At 47.3% G+C, this 9,783-nt stretch overlaps 1 protein-coding gene across 1 annotated transcript; it reads right to left on the bottom strand.

The window, feature by feature from the left end:
* Nucleotides 1-4,898: 4,898 nt before the first annotated feature.
* LOC123411808 lies at nt 4,899-7,527 on the bottom strand. The gene is made up of 9 exons (XM_045104769.1): nt 7,173-7,527; nt 7,030-7,094; nt 6,819-6,859; nt 6,532-6,620; nt 6,336-6,449; nt 6,143-6,220; nt 5,817-5,882; nt 5,437-5,517; nt 4,899-5,354 (listed from the first exon to the last, which is right to left on the bottom strand). The coding sequence occupies exons 1-9, from the start codon at nt 7,473-7,475 to the stop codon at nt 5,244-5,246; spliced, it is 948 nt and encodes a 315-aa protein (XP_044960704.1). The 5' UTR covers nt 7,476-7,527; the 3' UTR covers nt 4,899-5,243.
* Nucleotides 7,528-9,783: the final 2,256 nt, after the last annotated feature.

The raw sequence follows: 9,783 nt of genomic DNA, 5'->3' as shown, positions 1-9,783 counted from the left end.
TCCACCAAGGCATGCTTCAGATTTTCCCCCGAGGAGCGGCATATTTCACAGATGCCGCGAGGTTTTATATGCCGATATTGCAAGGTCATTGAATCTGGTAGGATCCCCCGTAGCACTCTCCACCAGAAAACTCTAACCTTGGGCATCACTTTGAGCTTCCAGAGATCAGTCCACAACTGTTTATTTGCCGATGAAGATTCTGCGATCGTCCCTTCCCCTATTGAGCGTAGCTCGTTGCAGGTCACAAGAGAACGATACGCTGATTTAACAGTGTAGATTCCTGACTTTTCTAGAGCCCATGCTAGGCTATCCTCCCCACCAGATTGACTCAAAGGGATATTGAGAATGGCTTCAGCTTCATGGTGAAAGAACGATTGACGAACCAAGTTTATGTTCCAAGAATTGTTATAAGGCTCGATTAAATCTGAGACAAGCTCAAGAGGTGCATTGCCCATCCGACCTGTAGGTTTCAGAGTTGCGATATTTGGGATCCATGGATCATCCCAAATCGAAGTAGTAGCGCCATCCCCAACACGATGAACCAAACCCATCTCCAAGGCTTCTCGTCCTACCACAATTGCTCTCCAGGTCGCTGACGCCCTTGCCGGTACCGTAGCTTGGAGAAAATCCGAAGTAGGGAAATATTTCCCCTTGAGAACTTGGGAACAAAGCGACATAGGATGCGTAAGGAGTCTCCAACCCTGCTTGCCTAGCATGGCTAGACTGAACAGTTGCAGGTCTTTGAATCCCATTCCTTCTTTGATCTTTGGTGTCGCCAATTTGTCCCAAGAAAGCCAGTGCAGCGACCGCTTGTCGACAGAGCTTGCCCACCAATATTTGGCCATACACGAAGTGATCCCCGTGCACACCTGTTTAGTAAGTTGAAAACAACTCATATTGAAAGTCGGAATTGCTTGAGCGATGGATTTCAGCAAAACCTCTCGTCCCGCATAGGCAAGATTACGCTCAGACCAACCCCGGACCTTGCCACGAGTACGCTCGTTGATGTGCATGAAAGTCCCACTCGTGATCTTGCCATTTGCCGTGGGCAATCCAAGGTATCTTTCCTAAAATGCTTCCACGATGATCCCCAGCTCAACCTTGAGATCCTCGTGGAGTGTGTGTATTGTATTTGCACTAAAGTAAATCGGGCTCTTCTCCTTATTGACTGCTTGACCCGAGCATTCAACATAGATACGGAGAATCTCATTAAGCCTCGCAACACTCTCGGTAGTTGCTCTTAGGAAAATCAAACTATCATCAGCAAAAAGCAGGTGATTAACCCAAGGTGCATGAATACTAACCCGGATGCCTCTGTTCAATGGTGCTCCATTATAAAAGTTCAGCAACGAAGAGAGCCCCTGAGCACAAATGAGAAAAAGGTACGGGGACAGGGGGCATCCTTGCCGCAAACCTCTTGTTGGACTGAAGAAAGGCAAAAGCTCTCCATTTACCTTTATAGTGAACCGTACCGAGGTGACACAGTTCATGATCAGTCTAACAAAACGATCTTCGAAGCCTAATTTAGTTAACATTGCCTCGAGATAATGCCACTCCACCCGATCATATGCTTTGAGCATATCAAGCTTGATAGCACAGCAGGGATTGTTGCCACGTTTCCGGCGTTTGATTGCATGTATAGTCTCGTAAGCAACAAGGATATTATCCGTAATTAAACGGCCTGGGACAAAAGCACTATGTTCTTCACTAATCACTTCGTCCAAAATCCCGCGCACTCTATTTGCAACCGCCTTGGAAGCAATTTTGTAGAGCACCGGGCAAAGAGATATCGGTCTGTATTGGGAAATCTTCTGAGGGTGTGTTACCTTGGGAATCAATGTGATTGCAGTGTCATTCAACCCAGCCGGCATTTCAGCTCCATTAAGGAGGCCAAGAACTGCCGCTGTCACATCTTCACCAACAACATTCCAGTATCGTTGGAAGAAACCAGCCGTGAAATCGTCCACCCCCGGCGCTTTGGATGGAGCCATGTCAAAGAGAGCGTTACGAACTTCCTCTGCCACAAAATCCTTCTCGAGACCAAAGTACATTGCCTCCGACACTCGGGGTTGAACACAGTTTAACAAATCATCCATTTTGATTGTACCCTTGGGACTGATACATCCCTTGGTAAAAGTCAAAATCTCATGTTTTATTTCTGTCGGATCAGTACAGAGCTGCCCATCGCTGCGCTGCAAAGAGGTTATACGGTTGATGCGCTTCCGATGAGTCGCCTGTGCTTGGAAGTAGCTCGTGTTCCGATCACCCTCCTTCATCCAGGTGACGCGGGATCGCTGCTTGATCCAAACCTCTTCCTGTCGAAGTGCCTCTCACAGCTGTTCCGCCACCGTTTTCTCCTCCACTGTCGGACCACGTCCCAGTGAGGCATGTCTGAGCCTTTCAAGGCGTTGCTGAAGTTTGCGCACTTTCTTCGCCATATTCCCAAACTCTCTCTTCCCCCAAGAGCCGAGATGAGTCTGAACTATTGTCAGTGCGTCGAGCAGCCCCCCAGACCCTGTTGGCCCAAAACTGAACGTCAAATCCGGCCAACCATGTCATCATAATCTGGGTGGCACTGCCATACATTCTCATATCGGAACTGTCGCGGCGCCTGGAATCTACTCGACTCCGAATCTTTTAGATCAGCCAGCACAAAGCAATGATCTGATTCCACACTGCAAATGTGTTTAACCTTTGGGAACTCAAATAACTGCAAGAATTGCTGATTGACAAAGGCCCGATCTAAGCGTGCTTTAACATTCCTTGTACCATGTTGTTTATTATCCCATGTGAAGGGAACACCTTGCCACCCCACCTCCTGGACTGCACAATCAGCTATTACATCCCTGAAGGATCGCATTTGCGTCTCCGATCGGGGATTAACTCCAAACTGCTCGTCCCCCTGCAGTATCTCATTAAAATCACCGCAGAAAATCCATGCATCGTGAGGGACAGCAAACAATGTGCGCAGAAAACGCCAGCTGCGGTGTCTGTTTTCTGTTCGAGGTTCTCCATAGAAGCCAGTGAATCGCCAGGTTTTGTTTCCTTGTCGGACACTGACATCAATATGGGAAGAACTGTAATTTTGCAGTGAAACTGTGACCTCTCTTGACCAAAAGAGCCCCAGGCCACCGCTGAGCCCATCGCTGTCGACGACAAAACAACCTGAGAAACCCAAAGAAGTTTTTAGGTCACCCACTCTCCTCCCCCTGATCTTTGTCTCCATAACAAAAAGCAGGGCGGGCCCTTCTTGCTTCACAATCTTGTGAAGCTCACAAACTGTCCGAGGGTTCCCAAGCCCCCGGTAGTTCCATGATAGTGCACTCATTGGCTCTGGCAGGGCTGACTAGCAGCCGCTGTCGATGATTCAGATGGAGGTGGTGTGGGTTTCTTCTTCTTAGGGATCCTTTCCGGGTAGACTTCCTCCACATTCCCTGTCCCCTGTTCTGTCACTGGGTCGGAGTCCGGCCCTTCATCTTGTTCCATCGGTACCTCCCCTTTCTCAGTGATAGCTAGGGCTGGCAAAGTCACCCGACGGTAGACTTGTGAATTTTGGGGCACCCCCTTACGCTTATTCAGGTGTGCATGCTTAACTAGCGAGGTAACCTCCGTTCCCTTCGAGTTCTTAGTACTAGCAGATCGTGATTCACGAGTGCTGTTTGGTTGGTCTTGCTTCTCCTTCGCGGTATATTCACCCGAAGTTGTTCTCTTCCTGTCCACCGGTGCCCTAAGGCTTGGTTTGAAGGGCAAAGCCCCATTCTCATCATGTGTTCCTGGGGTGGGACAGAAGATGTGTGAATGCCCAAGACGGCCACACGAGAAGCAGAAGTGCGGGATATTCTCATATTGAATGTCATAGCAATCTGTCTGCTTCCTTTTTGCGGATGTAATCAAGATCCATCGGCGCAACAGTTTCTCGACCGTGATCATCACTCTGGCTCGGAGATACCCTCCCACTGGATCAACCTCTACCACAGTAGCGTTTGCATCAATTTGCTTAGCAATAGCGAGACCTCTACCGCCAGTTTTCAGATTATAGGGTAAGTTCATAACCCTAGCCCACACCTGTAGCCGATCAAACTTGAGTTCAGATGGCTGTATGTGCGGCTCAAAGTCCTCCAAGATCACAGCGTGCTTACTGATATGCCAAGGAGACCCACCCCACACGCGATCACGATCGCGCTTGGTAGCGAATTCTGCAGCAAACATGTTTTCACCCAAAGAACGGAAGGTCAATCCCTTGGGATTACCCTATGCTCGCCGAAGTGCGTTGGTAATCGTCCGGATATGCAGGAGGTTTCGGTACATGACCTTGCCAGCTAGCAGCCACTTCGGAGCCGATCCTTCATCCGTATCATGATGATCATCCTTCATCCGTATCATCGATGATTAGGGGAGTAGCTTCCTCCTTCGAGATGTCAAGCTTCCCGAGCGCTTCCTCCATCTGCGCCCGAGCCGCACGCGGGGAGAGAGCGCCAGGGCCCCGTGTGCCTTTTCCCGCGCTCGCCATGGTTGCCGGGATCCCAAGAGCGCCCCGCCGATGAGATCTGCGAGCGCCACCGGGTCGCCAAGCCCTAGTCGTCCTTAGGGTTTAGGGTTTGCGAATCGACTATATCTAAGTGAGTTGAAACTTGATGTGAATGTAGCATGTAATTCTCATGTACACTGATTACAAACCATTGATAGTAGGCATTACAAGGCAATGCAAGTTCAGTGCATTATTTTGTACTAGAATTTGAACTAAAACCACGACAAGAATTATGAAATGGAGAGAGTATTTGGTTTCATCCTTTAACTCCAGTTGTGAAAGTTGGTTTGTCTTGTTCCATTGCCGTCATGAACAGAATACAAAAATCATTCTTTATACTTCAAATGGGACAAGAGAGAAATCACGTACGTACGGTGAAAGTTGAAAGTTCTGAATAACAGGACATATATTGTGTTAAAAAAATACAGATTTGATGTTGGTCCCAGATTCACGAGTACTGTGGCAGTAATCTGTACCAGAAATGGTTCACATTTACAGTCCCTAGTTTCTTACAGGAGCATTAGATCGTCGTTTCGTGGCACCGGCAGGTCCCAAAGTAACCCGTTTAATCTTCACAGAACGAAGTTGACAGGGGTTTGATGCTATATATGTTAATCATAGAGGCACTCCAAAGCATTTGTATAACTCATAGAGACGATGCATTGCGCAATGATACCCTGGTGGTGTTATCTTTACTGTCATCAGTTATCATGGCCTAATGGCCTTCATTGCAACCAAGGTGGAGCCTCCGCACTTTCATCTTCCCATTCAGCGCTAGGGCTAGCACATCATACTCTTCTACATACCACAGCTCTGATACCTTTGCCTGGAACAGTTTTGATATGCAGATCTTAACTGATGGATCATTATCTTCAGGATAAACTTCTGTGGTATAGAAGTTTACGTACCTGGAAGCCACCGATCTTCCCATTAACCTGTGCAACGAGACCGTGGAAGAATTTGATGTGACCGAAAGATGATGTATCCTCCTGAAAATGTGTAGCCAAATGTTAAAATAATTGATGTCATGCGATATTAAATAAACGACCACAATCTTTTACTAGTAGTTCTAGTAAAGTTTGTACAAAGACTAGAGGGTGGCTGCTAGTTAACAAATACTAGAAAGTATAGATAATAAACAGTACGAAAAAAGGCACCATGATGCCAAACGTATGAACAATCAAAATTAGCAGGCTTATTGCATGAAGAAGCTTGTGATTAAGGCAAAACATCCTGTGCCTTTCTGCAAAGAATTCAGATACAGAAAATAGCAATTGTAGCGGACTACCTGTTGTGGGAGCTTAGGAGGTCCCAGAATTCGCGCAAAGGACGTGTGAAGAAGAACAGAGTCATACTGTCACATGCATAAAATCAGGTCAGTGACTGAAAATTCATCGAGACGTGTGAAATATCAGGTCAATGGCAATCAGCAATCAATAAGTATGTAAACCCACTAGAATGAATCCAGAACATTGAACTTAATGCAATGCCAAAGTCAATTAGTAGATCAAATTTGAGTTCTCTTCTCAATGTTATCATGTCAACCAATATGATGCTATATATTCACAACGGGTCAGGTTACGTTTCCAACAAATTCATCTAAGTTGCTCTCACCAACTGCTTTTTGGGTGCTCGAGGGAGAGCTTCTCTCAACTTTGAGCGGATGTCGGCAGGATCAGTACCAGATTCAACCTGAAATACGAAACCAAATGACCTATGTCAGTCTGTAAGAGTCTGTATGCCAAACAAAGACCGGTGTCCAACATGTCATCTGAGAGCAGAATAGGGTGTTGTCAAAGATTCAAACCTGCCACAGGCCAAGAAGAACTCCAGTTGATGTCAAGACCACTCGGTCCAAGGAAATTTTAAGGGGACAAACAGCCTCGGTAACTCTTTTTACAGCATCAACTTCGGCTTCAATCTCAACAATACCACACATAGATACATCAGCAAAAAGTGGCAATCCCATGCTCACGCAAACCCCAATCAGATGATTTGATTACCTCATCCCTGGTTGCTAAGATTGGCTCCAGATGATGAGAGGCATGAAACATACTGAAGTGATACATGCTCGAATTTTGGAACCAGATAGCTGGCAATAAGAAATGACCGAGCAAAGCACATCAACATCAGGCAGTACTTACACAAGTGTGCAGCTTTATGTTACAAATTAATAAAAGACAGTATAGATTGACCAAGCAATATAGAGGAGGCGGTAATGTCTGTTTTATCCATGTCAGAAATACTGAAGGAGAGAGTAATTATTAAATGCACTGAACATAAACCTTACCTTTATCAAAATAAGGAAGAAATACTTCCTTCACAGCCTTCCTGCAGGTGCAAATCATACCCAATTAGCACTGTTCTGCTCCCGTTTATTACAACGAAAGAGCAATTTTGTCATCTCCGGTTGGCCTACTGCAGCTAAACCAAATTCATGCCAGTAACAACTAATCCTTGGAACCATGGCAGTTGATTCAAAACCAAATCTCGCCACTTACGCTATCTCGGCGGCGAACTCCGGGTCCAGGTAGAGCACGTTTGCACGCACCGGCGGGTCGGCGGCCTGATGAGATGAGCAGCAGTCACATATCAGAAATTCACGCATGCCCACGGCGAGAGCAGGGGACGGAGAAGCCTTCACCTTGAGCTTGGGCACGACGGCGCCGTCCCTGACTTCGAAGAGGTCCGAGAGCGCGAGGGACTGCGACGTCTCGCCGCCCTTCAGGAACGCCGCGCCGCGCTCATCGAGGTCCCGCGCCATCCTGCCGTACAGCTCGGCGCGCCGGGACGACACGGGACCACGAGGAGTGGCGGGAGCGTAGGGGTCCATGGTCGGGCGGCGCAGAAGGAGGAGAAGGAGGATGAAGACGGCGGCCGGCAGGAACCAAACGGCGCTGGCCGGAGATCTGAAGCGGGTGGAGCAGCTCGGGGCCTTGGTGGCCATCAAAATCAGTTGTTTTGGGTGTGTCTTCAGGTGTGTGGTCTGTCGATTTTCTAGTAGCATCGTGTCATCACGGCGTGAGCAACATATCGGCGCCAAAAAAACGCCACATACTACTATATCATTTTTTTAAGGGGAAAACGCCCCATATGTCGATGCTGGAGGCAAGTCCTTTAACATAGTCAATAGACATTCTCACCCACGTTCATACATCCATCTTCATGTATACACACCCATTTTATCTTTACGAGCACCTTCAAAATAAAAGAAATTTTCATTGAATTAAATATCGTCGCGTCATATAGGCTGAATCGTTGAGTGGCGACAAGAAAAGGTTGGAACAGGCCAAGCGGAAGGACGTACGATGACTAGATGTGCTACCACCTCGGCTACGCAAAAGGGCGCTAGGGGGGGGGGGGGTCTCGAGGGGAAATGAAGGCCACCGCTCGACATTGGGGGAATTCAGCGGGAGATGGGTCTACGACAATGTTGGGGAAGATGGATGTGGGGTTGTAGCCACAACCAAAATTGAGGAAGACACACAACTGGAAAATTCTTATAGCCTACCATGACGGTGCAACAGTGAAGTGGAAATTTGATCAGATCTTTCGAGGCGAGAGATCAGAGGAAGGATTTGAGAGCCACCGTTCAATCCAACCGACATCAAATAGGGAATTTAGTATTAGCCATACATATGTTGAGACAACTTTATTGCACAATCTTTTCAGACGGAAACAATTGCTTCCTCATTAGTCACCGCAAAAAGGAGTCTTTGATGTCCTGTAAGTGCACATAACTATTCCAATAAGTGAAGTGTCGAAATCACATAGAACTGATAGAAGACACCACAAACCCCACAATTACATCATCACTTAATGAAGTTTCGTAGGCACCCAAACCAGAGTTTATAAATAGTCCATCACAACGGTTGCTAGGAAGACAAATAAAGACAGTATATATCTAAACTACAAACCAGAAATAAAAGACAGAAAAATAAAGAGAATATATTAAGGGAAACGGTGCTTGAGTAGTAAAGGCTCTCGAGGGATTTGGAGTCATCACTACAAGTATGATGTTGACAACACATGATAGACATGACTCTATGATTGTATCTCGCGTGGATGGAGCCAATAAAGTACACATTCTCAGTCCGGTTATTGCATACACTCATGTCACCGTCGTGTTTCCCTATTCTGGTTACTACAACGACGATTAAGGGGAGTGAACTCCTCGTGACATGACATTAAGCTCTAGGGTTCTCCCCTATTCCCTATTGCAATGACCAGCGACGAAGGGGAATAGGTCATGTCACTACCCACCTCCATGACCAGCCTTATCACCATCGCAAATTACCTCAAGTCCTTAAGTGGCTAATGTTGTGTGTGTTGGGGAACGTCGCATGGAAAACAAAAAAAAAATTGTACGCGCACCCAAGATCAATCTACGAGAAGGGGGAGTGCATCTACATATCCTTGTAGATCGCTAAGTGGAAGCGTATATAACACGGTTGATGTAGTCGACGTCTTCGATATCCAATCACGATCCGTCTCGTGATCTCATCGCGATCCGTCCCGCGATCCCATCACGATCCGTCCCGATCTAGTGCCAAACGGACGACACCTCCGCATTCAGCACATGTACAACTCAATGGCGTTATCCGCCTCCTTGATCCAGCAAGCGAGGGCGGAGAGGTAGATGAGTTCTCCAACAACACGATGACACGGCGGCGGCGGTGGTGGATCTGTGCCGGCAGGGCTTCGCCAAGCACTACCAAAACCAATCTAATGGAGAAAGTTGATCTATGGGAGAGTCCCAGCCCCCTTGCGCCTCCCCACCTTTATATAGGCATGGGAGGGGCTGGTGGCTTGCCCTCCAAGCCCCTAGGGTCATTTGTCAAGGGGGGAGGAAGGAAATCCCTCATTTCCTTCCCCAACGATCACTATCCCCCTTTTTTAGGGATCTCGATCTTATCCTTTCGGGATATGATCCTATTCCTTTTAAGGGGGGATCTTGATGCGCCTAGACCAGGGGTGTGGGGACTTTCCCCACTACCCATGTCCATGTGGGTACCCATGCTAGTGGGCCCCACTTCGGAACCTTCTAGAACCTTCCCAATACAATACCGAAAAATCCTGAACATTTTACGGAACCGTGAATGTGACTTACCATATATAAATCTTTACCCTCGGACCATTCTGGAGCTCCTCGTCACGTTTAGCGTCTCATCCGGGACTCTGAACAACCTTCGGTTATCACCACACATAACTCATTAATACCCAATCGTCACCGAACCTGAAGTGTGCAGACCCTA

Source organism: Hordeum vulgare, chromosome 7H, assembly GCF_904849725.1.
Source record: "Hordeum vulgare subsp. vulgare chromosome 7H, MorexV3_pseudomolecules_assembly, whole genome shotgun sequence".
Classification (NCBI taxonomy): Eukaryota; Viridiplantae; Streptophyta; class Magnoliopsida; order Poales; family Poaceae; genus Hordeum; species Hordeum vulgare.
The sequence above is the reverse complement of the archived record's forward strand: the minus strand, read 5'-3'. Positions and strand labels throughout refer to the sequence as shown.